General features: G+C 35.6%; 1 protein-coding gene across 21 annotated transcripts in view; it reads left to right on the forward strand.

The window, feature by feature from the left end:
- Nucleotides 1-24481, forward strand: part of BCAS3 (BCAS3 microtubule associated cell migration factor) — a 629185-nt gene that overhangs the window by 236239 nt on the left and 368465 nt on the right. For all 21 annotated transcript variants that reach the window (XM_086686763.1, XM_086686762.1, XM_086686767.1 and 18 more), the window contains 2 exons: nt 2570-2703; nt 23322-23586. In XM_086686763.1, coding sequence (XP_086542889.1) covers nt 2570-2703; nt 23322-23586 — 399 coding nt within the window. The remainder of the gene's footprint in view (nt 1-2569; nt 2704-23321; nt 23587-24481) is intronic.

The raw sequence follows: 24481 nt of genomic DNA on the forward strand, positions 1-24481 counted from the left end.
AGCATGAACGGGGGAGGGTCAGAGAGAGGGAGACACAGAATCTGAAACAGGCTCCAGGCTCTGAGCTGTCAGCACAGAGCCTGACGTGGGGCTCTAACTCATGGATCGCGAGATCATGACCTGAGTCGAAGTCGGCCGCTTAACCGACTGAGCCACCCAGGCGCCCCTAAAAGTTTTTTTTTTTTTTTTAAAGGCCCATATAGTTTTACTGACAAATTCTAATGAAAATCTAAGTAGGAAATAATAGTGGTTTTCCGCAATCTCTCTCTTCAGTTTCACAAGACCAGCTTTAGCCTGATACTGAAAACAGACAAACACGTGATTAGAAAGCTACAAACCAATAACCCTCAGGAACAGTCATGAAAATCTTAAAACCTTAGCTAATTGAATCCAGCAGCATATAATAAAGGATTTTGACCAGGTGGAGTTTATCCTAGAAATGCAAGTTTTGTTTGACGTTTGATTTTGTTTGACATTTGATTATTTACTAAAATTCACCATATTAATTGAGTAAAGAAAAAAATGCATAGTCATGTCACAGGTGTAAAACACTGTACACAATTCAACATTCATTCATTATAAAAACTATCAACAAATTAGGAGTAGAAAGGAACCTCCTTCACTTGATAGAGAGTATTTATAAAAAAAAAAAAAAAACCTACAGCTAACATCATACTTAAAGATTGAATGCTTTCTCCTAAAATTTGGAAGGCACGAATATTACTTCTCCCCATTTCTGTTTTCCTCAGCAGTGTAGTAAGTGAAGAAAAATAAAAGGCATGTAGTTTGTAAAGGAAAAAATCAAATTATGTCTATTCACAAACTACATGATAATCTGTAAAGAAAACTCCATGTAATCTACAAAAAGCCCTGACTAGACCTGGCAGACTATCCAGTCAATATAAAAAAATGTCCATTATGTCTCTATATGCCAGCAGGGAATAATTGACAATTGAGATAAAATAAAAAGTACCATTTATCATGGATCCAAGAAAAAATGTATATAATTTATGTGCTCAACAGGAAAAACAAGAAGTCAAAGAAAACATATCAAGAAATAGGAAGTGTTCATAGATTAGAAGGCTCAATATTGTTAAGCTGTCCATCACTGTCAATTTGATTTATAAACTTAATATAACCTTCCCCAAAATCCTAAGAATTTTTATTTAAGACTTTTTTAATGTTTATTTACCTTTGAGACAGAGAGAAACAGAGTGCGAGTGGGGGAGGGGCAGAGAGAGAGAGGGAGACACAGAATCTGAAGCAGGCTCCAGGCCCTGAGCTGTCAGCACAGACCCTGACCTGGGGCTCGAACTCACGAGCCATGAGATCATTACCTGAGCCGAAGTTGGCTGCCCAACTGACTGAGCCACCCAGATGCCCCCCTAGGAATTTTTAATATCAAAAATCTGATTTTGGGGTACCAGGGTGGCTCAGTTGGTTGAGTGTCTGACTCTTGATTTCAGCTCAGGTCATGATTCCAGAGTAATGGGATGAAGCGCCACATCTAGCTCCGTGCTGAACATGGAGCCCACTTGAGATTCTGTGTCTCCCTTTGCCCCTCTCCCCACTCATGTGCTCTATCTAAAATTAAAAAAAAAAAAACACCTCATTTTGTGTTTGGAAAGGAATTGGAATAGCCAAAATAATGTTGAAAAAAAAGGTTCTTTCTTCAACATTTGATATAAAGTTATGGTAATCAAGCAAGTGTGGTATTAATGAAAGTATAGGCACAGAAAATGATGGACTAGAATAATACTTCCAGGTGAAGACCTATGCAGATATAGCCAGTTCATCTTTGGCAAGTTGACAATGGATAAAGAATAAAGGATAAAGACTTCAGTGAGTAAAGAATATTCCCTTCAAGAAATCTTGCTAGAACAATTGGACATTGTTTGCAAAAAAAGTTAGTTTGATACCTCACAATTTATAGATAAATTAACTTAAAGCGAATGATAGGCCTCTATGCAAAATATAAAACTGAAATTTTGACAAGAAAACAAAATTTTTGTGACCTTGGATTAGGCAAAGAATTCTTAGCTATGACATTTCATCAAAATTAAAAACTTGCTATGTGAGACACTGTTCAGCATTTGAATAAATATTATGCCAGGGTAGAGAAACATTTTTAAACTGGTGGATTAAGTGTAGGGTATTTCAGATACACTGAAACTTAAAATTCAGGTTTTAAGAAGTGGCAAAAAATGGGAGCAAGTTTTAGTTCCATGGAGAGAAGTCATTTTCACATTCTTTGTTATCAGATTTGCTATATTAAAAGGCTTGTGAGCTCTCCATAAACTTTTCTCTACTTGTTGTACAGGAACCTCATAAAACCTTTACAGCTAGTATTCTCACTATGCTTGTATACTGATATGGCATTAAGGTTTTGTGTTCATACAGGAAAAAGATGCTGCATTTTGATTTTTTTTTTTAATTGGGGAAATTTTTTACATCTTTGGTCATTTTTTCCTTCGGTGATATTTTAAAGCATAATGAATATTTTGTGAAAATATTTCATCAACATACATAATTGTTTTTATTTTTACTCCCTTTTTGGTGTGTTCTTCAGGAATGCTTCTAGTTACAACAGACACCCTTGGCCATGACTTTCATGTCTTCCAAATTCTGACTCATCCTTGGTCTTCGTCACAAAGTGCTGTCCATCATCTGTATACTCTTCACAGGGGAGAAACTGAAGCCAAAGTAAGTTGTGTATTTTTCAGAAGGTGTGTGTGTGTGCATGCGCATGCATGTGTGTAATATGACATCTAAAATAACTGGTTATTTATATCATATTGAAGCTTAATGTTAGTGACAACATACTATTCTTGGTGATAGAGTATATCAGGTAATTAAGAAAAAATATTTATCCTATAAATATTATTCTATATAAATATTTGGCCCCATAAATACATAAGTAGTAGGTGAACAAGTCAATGAATGTTGATAAAACAAAAGTTCCATAAGTTCTATTTATCCTTCTCCTCCTACCCTGTACCATTTCTTGCCCCAGCAAAAACTCTGTCATCTATCTGATGTCTCTCCAGGTGCATGCATACATGTGTACACACACACACTCACACATACATGTAAACACATTCACATATACACAAAAATAATTGAGTTTTGTAATGTATGACTATATGGATAATATTCAGTGGTATGTAGGAGTCAGTTCACAGTGGCTAGTGAGAATGAGTTATGTACATTTCTCCCAAACTCTGGATATAGTGACATTGTGTTGGTGGTATGAAATCATCCACGGTAACAGTGTTTACATAATTGGAGTCAGCAAACGCTACAAATCAGAACTATTTTTTTCGTATGCAGCCAGCTTTTAACATTTAGCAACACATCACTGTGCACACATGTATGGGCATGCCCACATCCACACATCCACACACACACAACCACGTATGTAATTTACTAAGCATTTGTATTAGGCACCATGCTAAATGCTTTTACATGTATTTAATACTCTTAATATCACTTGGTAGATACTGTGATAGCTTAATAAGCTAAAATCCCAACTATTCTTTTGTTTCCCAGAGCCTGTGGTTATGTATTTACCAGTACACTACTGTAAATACTTTATTCTGAGAGATAGCTCATTGACACCGACCACCATTTATTGACTAGTCTTGTCCTTTCCCAATAGTCTAAAATGCTGTTTTAGAGGGGCACCTGGGTGGCTCAGTTGCTTAAGTATCTGACTTCGACTCAGGTCAAGATCTCACAGTTCATGGGTTCGAGCCCTGCATTAGGCTCTGTGCTGACAGCTCAGAGCCTGGAGCCTGCTTCGGATTCTGTCTCCCTCTCCTCTGCTCTCCCCTCCCCTGCTTGTGCTCTGTCTCTCTCTCTCTCTCTCAAAAATAGGTACACATTAAAAAATTTAAAGAATTTTCTATAATAAAATGAAACATCTTAAATATATAGAAATCCATGAGTTTATAATGATACTTTAAAAGGAAGCATTGGACATAATTGTTAGGTAGCTTGTTTACTAACTCATTATCCTCAAAACTGATAATTAAAGAGAGAATATTCAGCATTTACCTTGTCTTCCTTGTATCAATTTAATAAGATAACTGAATAGTTGATGAGGTAAAGTTTTTCCTTATGGAAGAGTTCCAGTATTAAAAATTTTAGAATTTAGATTTAGTGTGGAGGTCATTTTGTAATATATACACAGAGTGAATTATGTTGTACCCCTGAAAGTAATATAATGTTGTATGTCAATTATATGTCAATTAAAATAAAAGTTAGAATTTTAAGAATCACCATTGTCGCTACCCCTAATGAAACAATGAATTTAGGCAATAATCATCTGTATTTGGCTTTAGCTGATGAGTCTTAACATTACCAAAGTGGAACAGTCAGATATCATTATGTGCTTCCTGATTTGTGTAATAGGATGTATATATACAATATCATCTATGAAATATTTCTTCCAAGTCCTCTCAATTAAATCTGAATCTAATTCAGCCCCTAAATATAATTAGTACCTTACATAAAAGACAGAGATAGAGGGTCAAGTTAAACAGTATCTTGAGAATGCAGCTAGCCAACTCTGAAACGTAGGAAGTTCCTCATTATAAATGTGGCCTGATTTTTTCCAAGTTTTTTATTTAAATTCCGGTTAGTTAGCATACAGTATAATATAAGTTTCATGTATAGAATTTAGTGATTCAACACTTACAATATCTGGTACTTAACATGGACAAGTGCACTTCTTCATCCCCATTTAACCCAATCACCTCTGATAATCGTCAGTTTGTTCTCTGTAGTTAGGAGTCTGTTTCTTGGTTTGCCTCTCTTTTATCCCCTCTGTGTTCATTCGTTTTATTTCTTAATTTCCACATATGAGTGAAATCATATGGTATTTGTCATTTTCTGACTTATTTCACTTAGCTCCATGCACGTTATGGCAAATGGCAAGATTTCATTCTTTTTTATGGTTAATAATCCAGGGTGTGTGTGTGTGTGCGCGCGCGCGTGTGTGTGACATCTTTTTTTGAAGAAGAGACTTATGTATGTATTTATTTATTCTTTTTTTCAAGTTTTTATTTAAATTCCAGTTTGTTAACATACTGTATAATATTAGTTTCAGGTGCAGAATTTGTGATTTGTTGCTTCACATACAATACCCAGTGCTCATCATAACAAGTGCCCTCCTTAATACCCATTACCCATAACCCATCCCCTCCTATCCCCATCCCCCTCCACCTCTTGCCCACCTCCCCTCTGGTAACCCTCATTTTGTGCTCTATAGTTAAGAGTTTGTTTTCTGGTTTGCCTCTCTTTCCCCCACCATGTTCATCTGTTTTGTTTCTTAAATTCCACATATGAGTGAAATCATATGGTATTTGTTTTTCTTTGACTGACTTACTTCACTTAGCATAATACTCTTTAGCTCCATCCACATTGTTGTAAATGGCAAGATTGCATTCTTTTTTTATGGCTGAGTAATTAATATTCCATTGTAAATATATATGCTACATCTTCTTTATCCATTCATAAATGGACATTTGGGTTCTTCCCATCATTTGGCTATTGTTGATAATGCTGCTGTAAACATTGGGGTGCATGTATACCTTTGAATCAGTATTTTTGTATCCTTTGGGTTAATACCTAGTAGTTGTAATTGCTGGATCATAGGGTAAGTCTATTTTTAACTTTTTGAGGAAACTCCCTGCTATTTTCCAGAGTGGCTGCACCAGTTTGCATTCCAACAGTGTAAGATGGTTCCCCTTTTTCTGCATCCTCACCAACATCGGTTGTTTCCTGTGTTGTTAATTTTAGCCATTATCACAGGTGTGAGGTAGTATCATTGTGGTTTTGATTTGCATTTCCCTGATGATGTGTGATTTTGAGCATCTTTTCATGTGTCTGTTTGCCATCTGGATATCTTCTTTGGAAAAAGATCTATTCTTGTCCTCTGCCCCTTTTTAATTGGATTATTATTATTATTATTTTGAGTGTTGAGTTTTATAAGTTCTTTATATATTTTGGATACTCACCCTTTTACCAGATATGTCATTTGCAAATATCTTCTCCCATTCTAAAGATTGCCTTTTTGTTTTGTTGATTGTTTCCTTTGCTGTGCAGAAGCTTTTTATCTTAATGGAGTCCCAGTAGTTCATTTTGCTTTTGTTTCCCTTGCCTCCACGGATGTGTGTAGTAAGAAGTTGCTACAGCCAGTGTGAAAGAGGTTGCTGCTTGTGTTCTCCTGCAGGATTTTGATGGTTTCCTGTTGATGGTTACAGTTAGGTCTTTTATCCATTTTGAGTTTATTTTTGCATATGGTGTAAGAAAGTGGTCCAGTTTCATTCTTCTGCATGTCGCTGTCCAGTTTTCCCAACACCATTTGTTGAAGAGACTGGCTTTTTCCTGTTGGATATGTTTTCCTGCTTTGTCAAAGATTAATTGGCCATAGAGTGGTAGTTTCATTTCTGGGTTTTCTATTCTGTTTCATTGATCTGTGTGTCTATTTTTGTGCCAGTACCATATTGTTTTGATTACTACAGCTTTGTTATATAACTTGAAATCTGGAACTGTGACACCACCAGTTTTGTTTTCTTTTTTTACAATTTTTGGCTATTCAGGGTCTTTTGTGATTCCATGAAAATTTTAGGATTATTTGTTCTAGCTCTGTAAAAAACGCTCTTGGTATTTTGATAGGTACTGCATTAAATCTGTAGATTGCTTTTGGTAGTACAGACATTTTAACAATATGTGTTCTTCCAGTCCATGAGCATAGATTTTCTTTCCATTTGTTTGTGTCATCTTCAATTTCTTTTGTCAGTGTTTTATAGTTTTCAAACTATAGGTCTTTCACCTCCTTGGTAAAGTTTATTCCTAGGTATCTTATTATTTTTGGTGCAATTGTAAATGGGCTTGCTTTTTTTTTTTAAGTTTATTTATTTATTTTTTAAGTTTATTTATTTATCTCTTTCTTGAGAGAGAGAGAGAGAGAGAGAGAGAGAGAGAAAGAAAAGGACATGGAGAGGGAAAATCCCAAGCAGGTTTTGCATGGGCAGTGCAGAGCCCCATGCGGAGCTCAAACTCATAAACTGTGAGATCATGGCTTGAACCAAAACCAAGAGTTGGTCGCTAAACAACTGAGCCACCCAGGCACCTTTGGGATTGCTTTCTTAATTTCTCTTTCTCTTCCTTCATTACTTAGTGTATAGAAAAGCAATGGATTTCTGTACATTTATTTTTGTATCCTGTGATCTTACTGAATTCATTTATCACTTTTAGCAGTTTTTTGGTGGAATCTTTTGGGTTTCCTATATATAGTATCATGTCATCTGTAAATATTGCAAATTTTGTTTCTTCCTTACCAATTTGGATACCTCTTATTCCTTTGTGTTGTCTGATTGCTGTGGCTGGGACATCCAGAACTATGTTGAATAAAAGTGGTGAGAGTGGACATCCTTATCTTGTTCCTGATCTTAAGGGGAAAGATTTCAGCTTTTCCCCATTGAGTATGATTTTAGCTGTGGGTTTTTCATATATAGCCTTTATTATATTGAGGTATGTTTCCTCTAAACCTAGTTTGTTGAGGGTTTTTATCATGAATGGATGTTGTGCTTTGTTGAATGCTGTTTCTGCATCTATTGAAATGATCATATGGTTTTTATCCTTTCTCTTTTTGATGTGTTATATCACATTTGTTGATTTTTAAAATTTTTCTTGACTAATTTCTCTGACTAGGATTTCCAGTACCATGTTGAGAAAAGCAGTGAGAGTGGACATCCTTGTTTTGTTCTTGACCTTAGAGGAAAAGCTTTCAGCTGTTGACTGTTGAGTGTGATGCTAGTTGTGGGCTTGTCATAGATGGCCTTTATTATGTTGAAGTATATTCCCTTTATACTCATTTTGTTGACAGTTTTTATCATGAATGGATGTTGAATATTTTCATATGCTTTTTCCTTATCTATTGAGATGATAACATGGTTTCTATCCTTCTTTTTGTTAATGTGGTATGGATCTCAGTCAGCATCTAGATAGAGGCTGATTGGAAGCTGGACTCTCAGGCCACATCTTTTAAAGTATGAAAAAATACTTCTTTTAGGGATGGTCTAAGAGATGGACATTTTAGTCTACTGTTCTGTTTTGTGCCCTGAATGGATAGGGGGTTAAGAGAAATCATTTTAAACTATGTAAATATCCCATTTCCCCCCCAAAATTTGTAACACTGCTTTTATTTATATATATCATTAAATTCCTATTTTATTCAGTGGGTTATATTCACTCAGTAACTGTTTATTTTAATGCTCTGAATATCCCAGATTTGGCCAGTTAGCACCTATCAACTTGACATCTGTGTCCTTTGACATATCTCCATTTTTCTCTGACAATGTCCTTACCCTCTGGCACAACTAAACTTGTTTATTCTTATTTTAGTTGCCATTCAATTTTGTTTCTTTTGCATGGAAGGTACCAATTAGATGAACATTTTGGGTTAAAAATTCAGTACTTCACTGTGCTGCTGGGCACATTTTATTTCTGAACTCTGGTCCTCACCAGTCACTGGTATTCCCTACGTTAGCTATAACCTCCTAGAACTTGAGTATTTTAAATATTTATACTTTTTTTTTTTACCTTATACCTATTAATATATTTAACTTATACTTCATTTGCATTAACATTATTTATCATTTAATTTACTTGAACATGGAAATAGAGATCATGCTTAACCTTCTTGGTATCTGTCATACTTAGAACAGTGCCCTGGACATGGGCAAACGTTTATAGGTACAGATATTTGCTGCTGCCAATGTTATTCCGGTTTAACATGTAGGGAAACCAAATAGAAATTATTAAAATTATTTTGTTCTGTGTCACACCCTGTAATTTAGGAGACTGGAAATTTCTAAATGTCAAATATTAAGATCTAAGGAAACTCAATTAATGACCATAAAATTAATTTTTGTAACCTTCTACTGAAAATTATTTTGAAATGATATATAAAATTTAACACTGATTTTGAAATCTACTTAGCATATGATCTATCTGTCTTTGAGTACTTCAAAATCATGTCATTCTGGATTCTTCCAACAACTCTGAGGGTACTTTAATCAGGCAAGGAAAAAAACCTCAAGTATGTGGATCTAATTATGTTGAATTAAGTTGTTTTGTGATCTATGACTTGGGATATCCTCTGCATCTGACAGCAATTTTCCTCATAAGTCACATATGCAGTTAGAAAAATATTCCTAGTTTTCAACAGTCACACACACACACATACACACACACACACATAGTAAAACCTTACAATATTTTGTTAATATACTTCCATAATATCTTACTCAAGCAGATACAAGTCATTTTAGTACTTAACATGCTAATTTTAGTAAATGGTCAACTTACTTTGGAAACATTTGCACATCAGGTAAGTGTTACTTCTACCTTATCAGAATAGTTGTATAAAATGGTAAGATTTTAGGCTTAATTCTCAATGGCAAAGAATCTAGCTATTTAATATTATTAATTGATAGTATTTGATAGTTCAGATAAAAATAAATAATTTTAGTATGAGTATGTCTAGATTGCCTACTTATGTTTATACTGAAATTTAAATTTTACTGGACTTTCTGTATTTTTTTTAATGCTTATGTATTTAATTTGAGAGAGAGAGAGAGAGAGAATGAGCAAGAGCTGGGGAGGGGCAGAGAGAGAATCTCAAGCAGGCTCCACACTGAGTGGATTGGTAGTCACTAGCTATTAGTAGTCACTCCCCATTCCCCATCCCCAATTTTCATATATATTTGGATGCTGCTTAGTAATTATATTACCAAGGATGAATTATCTACTTTCCTTAAGTTTCAATTTGCTGTAAAATGGGACCAAAGTCCATTTCATAGCATTTATTTCAAGAAATGTTAGAAATAATATATGTAAAATGTGTTTTACTGTGCTTAGTAGAACATTTGGCACAGTAAATGACAAGGATTTAACATGAGGACCTTCACGTTTGGTCATTGTAGAGTAAGAAGGAGATTGGTGGGAAGATGGTGGAATAGGAGGACTTTAAGCTCTCCTCATTTTAGGATACAGCTAGATAACACTTACATCAGTATAAATAACCTAGAATAACAGGAACTGGATTTACCTTCCTACCTGAAACAGTTAAAGAACAAACAGTACTTTTCTAGAGACTGTACATAAGGCTATGAAGAATGATGATCCTTGAGAGATGGGATGTAAATGAGAGAAACCCTGTGATTGCCTCAGCTTACTGCCTGGGCAGAGTTTCCATCCTGTGGTGCAAGAAGGAGGAGCCCAAGTGGTGCGTGGTAGACTCCTCCTGTTGATAAGGTAATGCTAAGAGTGCTGAGAGGTGAAGATCATGGAGTTCTCAGGACAGAGTACTGGAGAGATAAAAGCTGCAATGATACAACCTCCTGAGATCTGCAGAGGAAATCTTAGGCCATGGAAAGAATCATCATCATATCAGAAAGGAAGAAAGTAAAACTGTGTGTATTTAAAGATGATGTGATTGTCTGTGTAGAAAATCTAATGGATTCTACAAAAATAGTTAGAGTAAGTGATTTTGATTAGGTTTTAGTATATTAGATCAGTATATAGAAGTCAGTTGGACCTCTACATGCTAGCAACAAACAATAGGTAATTGATCATTTAAAAAAGAGTTAAGGGGCGCCTGGGTGGCTCAGTTGGTTAAGTGTCTGACTGGCTCAGGTCATGATCTCACAGTTCATGAGTTCAAGTCCCGCATTGGTCTCTGTACTGACAGCTCAGAGCCTGGAGCCTGATTCAGATTCTGTGTCTCCCTCTCTCTCTGCCCCTCCGCCACTCCTGCTCTGTCTGTGTCACTCTCAGAAATGGATAATGTTAAAAAAATTGTTTTAAAGTTAAAAGTAGAAAATAGTGTGTAATATGTACTTACATGTGTAAGACATGCACTTTGAAAACAATAAAACATTGCTGAGAGTAAAGACATAAATAAATGGAGAGTTGAACCTTGTTTTGGGGTTGGAATACTTAATATTGTTAGGATATCAGTTCTCTCCAAATTGATCTGTATATTCAATGCAATCCCCATTAAAAACTCAGCAGGATAAAAACAAACAAAGCTAGCAGGAATTTTTGGAGAGGGTGTAGAAATTGACAAATTACTTCTTAAATTTTTTTTTTCAACGTTTATTTATTTTTGGGACAGAGAGAGACAGAGCATGAACGGGGGAGGGGCAGAGAGAGAGGGAGACACAGAATCGGAAACAGGCTCCAGGCTCTGAGCCATCAGCCCAGAGCCCGACGCGGGGCTCGAACTCACAGACCGCGAGATCGTGACCTGGCTGAAGTCGGACGCTTAACCGACTGTGCCACCCAGGCGCCCCGACAAATTACTTCTAAAATTCATGTATAAATACATAAGGCTTATAATGGGCAAAATAATGCTGAAAAAGAAAAACAATTTTGAGGAATATTACCACCTGATATCAAGACTTATTAAAGCCACAGAATCAGTAGGGAATCCAGGAACATTCCCATACATATGGACAATTGATTTTTGACAAAGGTGCAAAATGAGAAAGGCTAGTCTTTTCAACAATAGTGATGGACTGCTTGGGTATTTATGTGCAAGAAAAATAAGCATCAATCCATCCCTCATCCCATATACAAAAATGAACTCAAATTTGGATCATAGATTTAAATGTAAAACCTACTATGAAAAGCGTTTAGAAGAAAATGTAGGAGAAACCTTTGTGATTTGGGTTAGACACAGCTTTCTCAGATGTGACACTAATAGCAAAATCCATGAAAGCAGTATTGATACATTGGGAGTTCATTAAAACAAAACATATCTGCTCTTTGAGAAACACTGTTAATAGAATGAAAGGCACAGATTGTCTTCCCATCAGCCAATGGAATCTTACCTTGGGTATGAGTGACCCAGATTGTTCAGTTATCACTGTGATTTGTTTTGTGCACTCTTGGCCTTAAAAGAGGGACATCTGCAATCTGCCAGTATGTAGTCTTCCTCATGGTAAACCACACTAGGTTTGGCCAGTGTGTCAACAGTATTGTTTAAAGCAGGGTCAGCAAACTTTTTCTGTAAAGGCCAATAGTAAATATTTAAACTCTGCATCATATATATTCTCTGTACTCACCTTTGTCATCTAGTACAAAATCATCTATAGATGATATATAAACAAGTGGATATGAATGCCCCACAGCTATAGTGACCCCTCAATTAAAACAGAGGTCAGCTCTCCATTATCCTACTGTGCTAATTGGTCTTCATTTGTTCCACCAGAGTTTTTGTTGGGGTTGTACAGCTGCCATAGGCTAGTGGACACCATCAGTTTTCGTCTTAGCCAAGCCATCAGGGAATCAGGCACAGGCATTTAAAGGAAGCTCTGTGAGTCAGGGGTCTATTAAACCAGTGGCATTGCTTTGGGCAGTGGAGTAGATGATAAAGTAGTTGTAAAAACAAGATGTTTCTAGGGCCAGGCTGGAACATATTCTGGAACATACCATTTCCACTTGACTAGCAAGCTCTGTTGGGTCCTTACCACCATGTTCATTATCAGATTTGAGTTGATCCATCCCAATATCAGTCTTGAAAAATCACAAGGCCTCATGGGTCAGTTGTTCATTCACAAGAACTTAGTAGCAGATTAGTAGCTACCATCTGAAAAAAGGGAGTGTATTTGGTTGTTGGATCAGGCAGGTGGCGATGTTGTACTGGGATAACACCTTAAGTACCTCAGCAGCCATTAAGTCATTACCTAACTTATTCCTACTGGGATTCTTTTGTTTCTATTATATAACATTGGGAAGGAACTGGAAGCCTAGTAGGCACTCTGTCATGCATTTTTCCCACTATCATTTCAGTCTGCATGGCAGAGGATACCGTCTGATACTTACAAGCATGTAAATACAATCAATTAAGCCATTAATACCAGTTACACATTTATCAACAGAAGCACAAGAGTATTCCTACAAGGTCACTTTAGTCTCTCTTCCCTATTGCAAACTTTGCTTACATTTCATTCCAGGGTATTTTCCCCCACCCCCACAAGGACATGGAATTCTTTTCCCTACAGAACACTGACTAATGTATTTAATGTGCACATGTCAGTTATTCAAGTGACAGCTGCCAGGCAATCACATTATTCTGTCTTGTTGGCAGGGGAGGCTAGCCTGCAGATACTATGGGGGCAGCCAGAAGTGTTGGCCTTTTTTCTCACTTGGCCAAGTGTTGGTTCCCCAGTGTTTCTGCCACTTATTTCCCTATGGGCAGTAGTGCTACTTGCTAGCATCCAGTGAGTGTCCAGGCATAACCACCCCTTTTTTTTCTGCCCCCACTCAACACTGCTGAGTTTCATCCCTACAGCCTTTGGCATTTTGGACACCCCTCATCCTTGTTTCCACTCAAGTTCGGATTGCAGCAGGAGCTGGCTATTTAGCACTGCTGGCTCTGTGGTGTTTGTGAGGCATCATATTCACTTTTTATTCAGTTCAGATTTTTATTGAAATAATTGTTGATTCAATTGGACTTGTAAGAAATAGTACTAAGAGATCCCATGTACCCTTGGCTCACTTTATCTCAATAAGGTAAACATTTTGCAAGCTAGAGTATATCACAACCAGGATATTGACATTGGTACAATCCCTGATCTTTTTCACATTTCATTAGATTTACTTGTACTCATTTGTGCATTTGTGTATGTGTGTGTGTGTGTGTGTGTGTGTGTGTGTGTGTGTGTGTAAATGAGTGTGTTTAGATCTGTACAATTTAATTTTTTTTTTTCAACGTTTATTTATTTTTGGGACAGAGAGAGACAGAGCATGAACGGGGGAGGGGCAGAGAGAGAGGGAGACACAGAATCAGAAACAGGCTGCAGGCTCCAAGCCATCAGCCCAGAGCCTGACGCGGGGCTCGAACTCCCGGACCGCGAGATCGTGACCTGGCTGAAGTCGGACGCTTAACTGACTGCGCCACCCAGGCGCCCCTAGATCTGTACAATTTAATGTAGGTTTGTATGTCCATTAAGATACTGAACAGTTCCCTCACATTGCCCTTTTGTAAGTGGACCTACATTCACCTGGCATTTACAGTTTGGGGCTGTTATGAATATATTATGTGAACATAGTTTTCATTTCTCTGATGTGGATGCCCAAGAGTGCAGTTGTTGGTTCAGATGATAATTGCATGCTGCTAATTAACATTAGCTCATTTTTTAATTTGTGACACTTTAGAAGAGTGTAAAACCTGTAATAAGCTTTCCGTAAATATTTACTGAATAAATGATTATGAAGAATTGATAGGGAGAGGGAATTGGGCAGATAGGATAGAGGGTCTGTGGGGATTATCTGTCTAATTTAACACATTTCCTTTCTAAGCAACTTATTCCCAAGTAAACTTTTATTGCTATTAACCTTGTCATGATAGTAAGAATTACAGCATTTAAAATGGAAGTTTATATTAATTTTGAAGGATAAAAGCTATTGAAATGTTGTGTTGGGAATGTGTCTAGAACTTGTATATTAATTCTTAAGCAAATAACTTCTTTTATATATTTTACTATAAGTTTCCATTAAACATAAACATCTGAGGGCTTGGACCCTGGCTAGTTTTTGCTCTATGGGGGACTTATCTTTATAGTGTTGACTGCCATTCTTACAGGCTTCTGAAAGACAATAATACTCTTGGATTGTAGACTTTCTATCCAAGTGCTGTCTGCTTTTGGGTTTTCTTTCCTTTTTTCTTTTTAAGAGAATTGGAAAGCAATTTGATATTTGAATCATTAGGTATATATTTGGCTACAGAAAGAAAATCATATTTAACGATGGTTTTAAAAACTTAGGATTTATTTTTGTCATGTTATAAGAAGGCTGCTGCTAGTTTTGGTACAGTTGTTCAACAGTGTCCTTGTGACTTTTTTGTTCTTTCCCTCATGACTGCTTTATAATTGCCACTCTTGTGGGTATCATTTCTGAATTCAAGGCACTAAGATGGGGAGTTTTGGCAGCCTTGGTGATGTTAATTTCTTATATCAGGGAAGGAGATACTTTCCCAGAATCCTGCAGTAGTATCCTGCTTTTGTCTGACTGATCATAATTGTGTCAACACTTCCTGTTAGTCTGGGCAAGTCTGAAGTATCTGTAGAGGTGTCAGGTGAGAGAGAGAATGTTGGAAATGCTTGATTTGCCATTTACTAGTCATATATGTATAACCATCACAACAATCAAGATACAGATGATTCTCATCATCTCAGAAAATTTCCTGCATCTTTTTTTCAGTCAATATTCTACCTCATTCATGCCCTGGGCAATCATTGATATTACTTTGTTATTTTTTAAAATATCTTTTAATGCTTTCTAACGTTTGGTATGGGAGTAGGGGGACTGCCATTTCTGGCCACTTTATTTTCTGGCTCCGTATTAGAGACTGTAGGTCAATATCAGAGTCATTATCTGAGTGTTCCAAAAGTGCAAATTTCTTGGTTATGTCTCTCCCACCTCCCAGTACCTACAGAATCATAATTCTGAAGGTTGGACCAATTATCTGCACTTCTTACAAATAACTTAGGTACTTCTTTTCACACTAAAGTTTGAGAAATTTTGCTTTAGATTTTAGGATATTATACTGACCCTATGCTTTTATTGCTGTTATTAATTAGGTTTTGGTGATGAATTTGTGGCATAAGTTGGAGCCCTTTAAAATGCTGAAATCTATACCTTAGATGCTTAAATGTGGTACCACTTAATTCTAGAGCTCAAATACTCTTTTTCATGTGTAATTTGAATTCAGCCTGTTTTATGACTTAAATATACATTTGGGATGGAGTTTTTTTTTTTTTTTTTTTTTTTGGTTTTGATAAAATGGGCGTAATTGTTCTAAGTATATGTCTGCTAATTAGATTTGGTTGCTCCATATATTGTTGCTTTGGATTATTAAATCAGCAAAATATTTGAAAATGGATAATTTAGATTTTCAAAAAATATTTGTATAAATTAGAATTACTGGAATATATTACCAACAATAGCCAAACTAGGAAAGAGCCCAAGTGTCCATCAACTGATGAATGGATAAAGAAGATATGATATTTATCTGCAGTGGACCATTACTCAGCCATCAAAAAGAATAAAATCTTGCCATTTGCAATGACATGGATGGAACTAGAGTGTATTATTTTAAGCAAAATAAGTCAGAGAAAGACAAATACCATGTGATTTCATTTATATGTGGAATTTAGGAAACAGATGAACATATGGAGAGGGAAAAGAAGAGGGAGGCAAACCATAAGAGACTCTTAACTATAGAGAATAAACTGAGGGTTGATGGAGGGATGTAGGTGGGGGATGGGCTAATTGGGTGATGGGTATTAAGAAGGCACTTGTTATGATGAGCACTGGGTGTTATTTGTAAGTGATGAATCACTAAATTCTACTCCTGAAACCAGTATTGCACTATATGTTATCTAACTAGAATTTAAATAAAAATTTGGAAAAAACAAAGATTTACTGGAATATAGCTATATTATATTTTAAGGAACAAATATATTAGCTTTCTAGAAGCCTAATGGTTTCTGGTAGCCAAACTTTACATCATTACAATAAAAAACAGTTGTGAGATGTTATCAATATTCCAAATAACACAGGAGCCATTTAACAAAAATAAATTATGTAACTTAGTATAAATTTGCAAAACATTTAATTAAGTACTCTGTATTTTTAAAATTCATATCTCATTAGCTAAGAATTTTGACATTTGTATTCTTTTTTATTTTTATTTTTTAAATTAAAAAAATTGTAATGTTTTTACTTATTTTTGAGAGAGAGAGAGAGAGCGAGCGAGCACAAGCAGGGAGGGGGCAGAGAGAGACGGAGACACAGAATTAGGAACAGACTCCAGGTTCTGAGGTGTCAGCACAGAGCCCAACACAGTGCTCGAACTCACAGGCTTTGAAATCATGACCTGAGTTAGTTAGACACCCAACTGACTGAGCCAGCCAGGCGCCTCTGACATATGTATTCTTAAAAGCCTCTAAATTGATAAAATTGATAATAATGAGCATCTAATGAGGATTCCCAGACTATGTTAGTTACTCTTTGCTTGATTTTTTCTATCATTTTATACCACACTTCTTTGCTGAATGGAGGGACACTTAATAAGAATATACTGCTTACCCATGTTATGTTGTAGTCACTTATTTACTCCAACCCCAGATGTGAAGTGAGCCATGATGGGCACAGATAAAATGCTAACTTAGGCTATGTAGCAGCTGTGTATCTTCTTTTGAGCACGGAATAATAGAGACATCTCAAAGAACTAAACGACAGTTAAACCTCAACTATAAAAAGAGGCTGTAGAACTTCCCTTTTAGCAAACTGACTAGTTAGTTTTTTCATTTTTTTAAGTAACAGCTTTTCTGAGACAGAATTCACATACATAAAGTTCACCCTTTTAAAGTGTACAGTTTAGTGCTTTTTAGTATACAGACTGGTATATTGACCACTACTAGTTTATTCCAGAACATTTTCATTACCCCAGAAAGAAACCTGGTACCCATGAACAACTATTCCCCCTTCCCTTCTTCCTGGCTCTTGAAAATTGCTAATCTATTTTCTATATCAATGGATCTGCTTATTCTGTACATTTCATATAAACAGAATCATATAATATGTAACCTTTTCTCATTTTACCTACTATTTTAGAAGTTCATTCATGTTGTAGCATGTATCAGAACTTTATTACATTTTGTGGCTGAATAATATTCCCTTGTATGGATATACCACATTTTTTCCATTTATTAGTTGGTAGACATTTGGGTTGTTTCCACTTTTGAACTCTAAGGATACTGCTGTAAACATTAGTGTGCAGGTTTTTTTTTGAACATGTTTTCGGTTCTCTTGGGTATTTAAGAATGAAAGTGTATGTTTAACTTTTACAGGAATTTTCTGAGTGTCTACACCATTTACTTTATTCCCAGCAATGTATGAGGGCTCAACTTTACCCACATCCTCATCAACACTTGTTATTTTATCTTTTTTTTCACTGTAATGAGGTTTATTTATTTTTTTAATATGAAGTTTATTTTTATATTTATTATTTATTATTTATTTATTTTTTAAATGTGAAATTTATTATCAAATTGGTTTCCATACAACACCCAGTGCTCATCCTTACAGGTGCCCTCCTCAATGCCGATCACCCACTTTCCCCTCCTTCCCATCCCCCCATCAACCCTCAGTTTACTCTCAGTTTTTAAGAGTCTCTTATGGTTTGGCTCCCTCCCTCTCTAACTTTTTCTTTCTTACTTACTTTCTTTCTTTTTTTTTTTTAATAGCCATTCTTTTCAGTATGAAGTGGTATCTCATTGTGGTTTTTATTTACATTTCCCCAATGACTAAAAAGATGTTGCACATCTTTTCATGTACCTTTTGGCCATTTCTATACCTTCTTTGGAAAAATATCTTTTCAAAATTTTTGCTTGTTTTAACTGAATTATTTGTCTTTATGTTGTTGAGTTGAAAAACTTATTTATGTATTCTACATGCTGGACCTTTATCAGACATATTATTTGGAAAATTTTCTCATATTCTATGGATTGTCTTAAATTTTTAATAGTATTCTTTGCTGCAGAAAAGTTTTTAATTTTGAATAAGTACAATTTATCTACTTTGTCTCTTGTTGCTTGTAGGTAGTCTCAATTAATAATCCATTTAAGAATCTAATGTAGTAACCTGTTAGAGTGATAATAGTGGTTTAGTCCTTGTTGTTAGCAGTGAAAACAGATGTTTGAACAGAATAGGGATATATTTTTATGGTAATTCTGATAATTATAGCAAACATCTTTGTTCATTGTTTAATAAATGATAGGCACTATTCTAAGTGCTTTACATGTTAATTCATTAAATCTAAAACCCCAGAGACTTGCATTATTGTTTTCATTTTACCAATTGAAGAACCATAAGGCAGAGAGTTGTTAACTAACTTTTCCATGGCTCTGTACCTAGTAAGTGATAGATACATTTACTCCTCTGTGCTACCTGTAGGGAAAGCCTGTAATCACATGTAAAGATTTTATACTTAACAGTGCTGTTTCCATATGTTTTCACTATCTTTTTTAATATTAAAGTTTAATGATTATTTTACATTTCAAATTGGTTACTCTTATCCAATGAAAATTATATGTGTATGTGCATGTCTCACATGTCTTTGTGTATCTATACGTGTGTTTATGTGATATATATATACATATATACACATAAATATCTATACATACTTATCTATTTTTGCATTAAGAGATGTCCAAGATAATTTGAAATAGTTGTCTCTGGGTTTGGGGGTTTATAAGTGTATATGTGTGTGACTTTTTTTTTTCAACCAAGATGACTTTCTCCAATAGTTTTGGGTTAATGTTGAATTGAATACAGCTCTATTCACCTTGAAGACAAAACAGAATGTCTGCTGGCTGTTGAATTTAGAAAAGAACTATAATTTCATTGGTGTCATGTTCCTAACTAATATCTTGCATGGATTCTTCTTATGGGGGAAGGCTTTCTGTGTAGTTTTCCCTCTCTTTACTGTGGAGTATCTTGTAAACTGTAGGAATAATCTGACCTGAGGGTCTTACTGTGTTTTTAACTTTGACTTTAGATTTTCAAGGCCCTTTCTGCTTTGAAGTTTATGATGATTTGACAAGTTTACATTTACTACCATGGTGGTGGTATAAAATGGGTCAGCAAACTGTGGTCCATTGGCCATATGTGGCCCTCTGTCTATTTTTGTACATCTCATGAGCCAAGAATGGTTTTTATAAACATCAGCATTGGGATCTACTTGATGATAATGTTATGGGCTTTGAACCCTAAATAAACAAAATATTATCTCCTGTAAAAAACAGATGCCATTCTTCTTATTGGTAGACTTACATTATAAAAATTATATTTGGTAAAAATTTTGTCAAATTTTGTTTTCTTTCTTGTTATTCTCAGTACCTAGATAGTATCCTTGGTTTTGCTTTCTTGCCTGAAGAGCCTAAAATTTTACTTTCTGGCCCCTTATGGAGAAAGTTTTCTGACCCCTGTTCTGAGAGAAACCTGTACTTGTCTCAAGTCCACATTCATTCTGTGCTCTAGTTTCATAGCAGTTTGAAATGCTAAGTAGGAGCCATACAATATATCTCTTGCTGTCCAGATCTGCTTGGATTGGGTTAATTCCTGAGTTCAGTATAGTAAATAGTCCTTAAAAATAATAATTATCTAAGTATGCTTACTTCCTAAATTTGAGGGTACATGTTTGGACCATACTTTTTTGGTACCTGTACTTGTTTAGTTTAAGCTTCTAACAATTGCCTGATGTTACTTGCCATGATATTTAGTACTGTAGCATGGAAACAGAGATATAGCTGCCATCTAGCTTTCCTGTTTTGTGAAGAGAAAGTCTTTATTAGAAATATCATTTCAAAATTGAGGTCCAGAAATGCTGCAGTTGATGTTGTCATTTTATTACTAGTTTGCCATTTTATAGTCTTTTTTGTCTTTAATAATATATGAAAAACCACCCAACTTGTTTCATAAGACCAACAGTTATATTATTTTGCATTTTGTGAGTAGATGACTTATTATCTTCTATGTTATGTAAAGGATTAAACTTTCTCTAAGTCTCTTGACGGCTAATATCTTCTGTGTTCATTTAAGTATCCTGATGTGACTCAAGGTCATAGAGCAGAATCACTTCTTTAATAGCACTTTTGTAAGCAAGCATTTAGGTGGAATTCTGTCTTCCTGCCTTGACCCTGATTGTTAGCACCACTTTATATCAGAAGTATTTTTAAAATGAAAGAAGAAAACTTCTTTTCATGGACAGACCAGGAAGTGGTCTTGATTATAAAGTATTCTGGAAAAAGGTTTTAGATAATGTGGATTAGTTGCCCTGTGGATGGAACACAAGTTACTCAATAAGTCTACAGGTGTTTTTTCTTTATATGTTTGATTCTGGCTTATGTTAATGCATTTCATATTACAATATTAAACTTGTCTGGAACTATTTTTCTTTTCCTTGCTTCTGCTGTTTATACTTTTCTTTGTCTCCTTCCCTGTCTTTTGCTTTTCTGTAAGTCTGTTTAGCTGGAAGTTATTGTAGGCATACTGCAGAGGTAAAGCACTTGTGGACTAGCTTTTTATTCATTACTCTAGAATCTTGGGAGTTAATTTTTTCAGATTTCAGGAGGTCCTTTTAACATTAAACATAAACATGTCATTAGGATATATCGCAGTGATTGAAATAAAAGGAGTTTGGTTGAATTTTGGGTTTATCTATGTATTGATAATTTTAGTCTAGCAATAGCCTAGCAATGAAGTATCCTGTCTTGATATATATGACTAAGATTTCTTTTGATTTCCAAGGGTCTGGGCTCTTTTAGAGACTTGTACTTTGATGTATACTTGTAGGTTTTGTTGGTAGAATATTTCTGGAATATTAGTCATGGTTTTAATCTGAACTTAGACTTATTTGAACATCTAATATATTGGAAAGTATTGGTTTCTCTGACTGCTGGAGTTTTACTTAGCTTGTATTATAATGCTATGCCACACATTCATATATTATGTGTCTATACCTGTATACATTTTCCATGTTAAATTCCACTTACAAACGTATTATCTTTATTATACCATACTTTTACTTGTTTGGATTCTTTTTTTTTTTAAAGCACTGTTTGACTATAGTTTTATATGGTGGAAAATTAATCATTTAGTCAATAATACAGAAAATCTTAACAATCTGTAACTTGCCTTTCTTTTAGAGGCTATGCTTTAAAATGGTTAGAACAACGTTAAATTTTACTTGATTTTCTTTTTAAGAAGAAAAGTAAATGGAGACATTTTTGTTCAAGTTGTTATCATTAGATTGATATTAAGATGAAAGTAGTAAATTAGGTTTACTAATTTGAAAATAATTGAACTTCTGTATTCAATGCCTGGTAAGTGTCATACAAATTAGTAATTAATTTCCCCTAAATCAAGTGTGTGATCAGCCACTTGTTGCAAATAAAGGTTTCTTTGAACATAGTTGCACTCATTCATTTATATATTTTCTGTGGCTACTTTGACACTAGAAGGTCAGAGCTGAGTAGTTATAGCAGAAAATAGAGACTGGATAACCTGTAAAAGTTTGCCAACCACTGCAGATACATGAGGTGTAGGTGTGTGTGTGTGTGTGTGTGTGTGTGTGTGTGTGTGTGTGTGTGAAAGAGAGAGAGAGAGAGAGAGAGAGAGAGAGAGAGAGAGAGATTAGAGTGCTTTGAGACCTTTTCTCTTCTGCATTCCACCTTTCTTAAGGGTCCTATGTTCCTGACTGTTGAAGGAACTTTTACATAATTTTCCTTCAGCCACCCTCATCCCTGCTGCAAATCCACTCCCCTGCATTTCACTCCCATAATCATTCTTCCAAACCTGAAATCTTGATTGCACTATTTCTTAAATAAAATGCAGACACCTCTTGTTCTGGATTTGCCAAGTCTGATTTTTTTTTTCTGACATGCTGAACTACTTGCTCATCATTTCTGTGTTATGCTTTTGCATTTATAGCTAATGTAGAATATCTGAATATCTCTAAATTGGAGTGTCTTCTCTTATTTCTTTGTAAGTATATCCTACTTCAAAACTTATTTCCAGAATCCAGGCCTTTCCTATACCTCCACCTTCACCATCTCCTTTTTACCTCTTACAGAGACTATATATTTCTTCCTTTTTCTTACCACTGTGCCTGGTACACAAGACACTTATTTTGCTTTTTAATATAATACATTATCACAAATTTCTCACATGTCTTTAACTCCTGTTAGACTGTGAGCCCAAAGATTATTTCCTATTCACCTTTTTATTCCTGGTGCTTAGCGTGGAACCCAACAGATATTTGCTCAGTGAATGATTGGATTAATAACTTCACCTACATTGTATAATGTTTGTTTTTATTTTTACTATTTTATGCTTATTAGAAGGAAAATTAATTTAGAGAAATAAAGCTGACCCATATTTTTGTAGCTCTGTAGGTAAAACTGCCTAGGTCTGGATTTTTTTTACTTGGCACTCTGTGCTGCAAGGGACAGAACTTTACTCTAAAACTTATCAAATCCCTGATATGGTGGTTTGATCAATATTCACCATGAAACTTGTCTGTAAAATAAAAAGTTTTAAGTTATACTTGATCTTAGGTAAATTTGGTAAGAAAGGCAAGTATTTCTATTCACATCTGCTGATATGTATGTGATACTCCTAGATAAATCCAAATAGTTTCAATCTCTCTTTTTGCGTTTTTCCCTATCCATTTCCAGGTACAAGACATCTGCTTCAGCCATGACTGTCGCTGGGTTGTGGTCAGTACACTCCGGGGGACTTCCCATGTTTTCCCCATCAACCCTTATGGTGGCCAGCCTTGTGTTCGAACACATATGTCACCACGAGTTGTGAATCGTATGAGCCGTTTCCAGAAAAGTGCTGGGCTGGAAGAGATAGAACAAGAACTGACGTCTAAGCAAGGAGGTCGCTGTAGCCCTGTTCCAGGTCTATCAAGTAGCCCTTCTGGATCACCTCTGCATGGTAAACCTAATTTTCTCTCTCTCCACTGAACCTACTATCTTTCTCTCATTATCCTTACTAGTCAAGATCTGGGATAAAATAATTAAAACATTTTCCCCCTCATGTGTTCATGCAAAGACAAGATCTTAGGCTTATTTTGGGACATTCTTAATTTATTAAATAATTTAATAAATTGAAGTCCATATGGGAAAGGTGATTTTTGCCATGCTAACTAACTTTTAGTTCATTGAGAAATATTCATTGTTGGAGAGTAATAGTCATGAGTCATGTGTATTTTGGAATAGCATTTGCATTTTATTTATTTTTTTAATATGAAATTTATTATCAAATTGGTTTCCATACAACACCCAGTGCTCATCCCAGAAGGTGCCCTCCTCAATACCCATTACCCACCCTCTTCTCCCTCCCACCCCCCATCAACCCTCAGTTTGTTCTCAGTTTTTAAGAGTCTCTTACGCTTTGGTTCTCTCCCTCTCTATGCATTTTATTTTATTTTTTTTTTCAACATTTATTTTATTTTTGGGACAGAGAGAGACAGAGCATGAACGGGGGAGGGGCAGAGAGAGAGGGAGACACAGAATCGGAAACAGGCTCCAAGCTCTGAGCCATCAGCCCAGAGCCCGACGCGGGGCTCGAACTCACGGACCGCGAGATCGTGACCTGGCTGAAGTCGGACGCTCAACCGACTGCGCCACCCAGGCGCCCCTGCATTTTATTTTAAAATATACCTGTGGGATTATGTTTATGAGATTAATTCATGTTCAATGGAGGTTTACTTCATTTATTTCCGTTGCTCTTAGGTATTTCATTGTACAAATATGCTTTTATGTGTTTATTTGTCTATCCTTTTTACTACTATTGTTGATGTATATTTGGGAGGTTTCTGGTGTTGGGT

The sequence above is a fragment of the Puma concolor genome, chromosome E1 (genome assembly GCF_028749965.1).
Source record: "Puma concolor isolate L17-30 chromosome E1, mPumCon1.1.hap2, whole genome shotgun sequence".
Classification (NCBI taxonomy): domain Eukaryota; kingdom Metazoa; phylum Chordata; class Mammalia; order Carnivora; family Felidae; genus Puma; species Puma concolor.